Genomic DNA, 1,360 nt, shown 5'->3' with positions numbered 1-1,360 from the left:
CGGGCGGCCGAGAAAAAACGTAGTCCTAAGGGCTTTCAGCGTATTTTTCGATGCGTTTTTCTCGATGAAGGAATTTTTTCTTTATTTTTATGTCAATCTACATACATTTCTGCACATTTTGATGCAATAAAAATTTCACCGTACACCACCTTTAATTTAACTCACCTGAATAGCGCAAGGCGCCAAATCTTCGATGATTGGACTCAGCTCATCTGCCTGCAGACCTTCGAACAGCCGTGTCATCATTTTCAGCACCAAGCTAGCTTTCGCTTCTTGAATTTTCTCCTGGAAACCCTAACTGGCGGTCAAGAATCACATCAAACCACTAACTAACCTCATTCAAATGACCTTGCAGATATTCACGACTTTTGCCAGGGGAAGATGTGTAGCGAGAGTTTTGAGACAATCATCAGCTGTCACATTCATAGTTCCTTCTGCTGAGTTTACAGCAGCGTCGAGAACTTTACAAATCGCCATTTCAGTAGAGTCAAACAGACGAGATGCTTGTGAAGTACACATTTTCGTCAAAACACGCAGGGCTACTTTCTTATTTGCATCTGAATCGCTCTTTGACAGCACATGGAAAACGGCAATAAGAAGTTTGGCAAAGTTTTGTTCCCAGAGAGTGAAGGATCCTTCGCAGAGCATGGTCTGGATGGAATAAAGACCTTCGTACTGTTCGGGTCCCGATTCTCCAGATATTTGTGCTATCTTTGAAGCGACATACTTGCTCTGCTCATTAACATCGTCAATCAGATGAGTGGTCGAGTTGAGCTGAAATATCTCATTTCAGAATTTGTTTTCAGGACCTTCACAATTCATAATGGCGCGTTCAAAGTTGATTTCCAGGAGTAATTCCCTGGAAAAACGCTGTCCAAAGCTGGCATTGTTTTCCAGAGGCCTCCGCTTCAAGACCCGCCGTAAATCGACATGAATCAACAGGAAGAACACAGTCAAAACGAGTGATACAGTAGTTTACTGTTACTGTAAATCTGTAAAACAATCGCAGCTTTGGACAGCGTTTTTCCAGGAAATTGCTCCTGGAAATCAACTTTGAACGCGCCATAACACAAGCGATACAATGAATTTAGAATTGAACTTAATTGGATTAAGCCAGAATTAGAGACTGATTTCAGAAAATACAGTTGAAAACTCTTTGAAACTGCAAAAAAAATTGGTTAGGGTTTTCGAAAATTTCTGGTCCTACAGGTGCATCGACCAGAAGCCACTGATTTTCAAATACTCATAACTTTTTTCAAAATAAATCCAGAAGCTTGAATATTACACCAAATGGAAGGAAATTTTACGACAAGTGGCCCTCCTTTCTCTTTTCAAAATTGCCCCCCCCCCTCTCTCTCTC

The 1,360-nt window shown here is 41.2% G+C and overlaps 1 protein-coding gene across 1 annotated transcript in view; it reads right to left on the bottom strand.

Annotated features, from left to right (window-relative positions):
- Nucleotides 1-1,066, bottom strand: part of CBG25885 — a gene marked incomplete at both ends in the record, with an annotated part of 1,548 nt that extends 482 nt beyond the window's left edge. Inside the window, 3 exons of the mRNA XM_045244173.1 lie at nt 166-285; nt 349-774; nt 872-1,066. Coding sequence (XP_045098959.1) covers nt 166-285; nt 349-774; nt 872-1,066 — 741 coding nt within the window. The remainder of the gene's footprint in view (nt 1-165; nt 286-348; nt 775-871) is intronic.
- Nucleotides 1,067-1,360: the final 294 nt, after the last annotated feature.

This window comes from Caenorhabditis briggsae, assembly GCF_000004555.2.
Source record: "Caenorhabditis briggsae complete genome, chrIII, whole genome shotgun sequence".
In the NCBI taxonomy this organism is placed as follows: domain Eukaryota; kingdom Metazoa; phylum Nematoda; class Chromadorea; order Rhabditida; family Rhabditidae; genus Caenorhabditis; species Caenorhabditis briggsae.
Note: the sequence above shows the minus strand (reverse complement) of the source record. Positions and strands in the feature narration are given on the sequence as shown.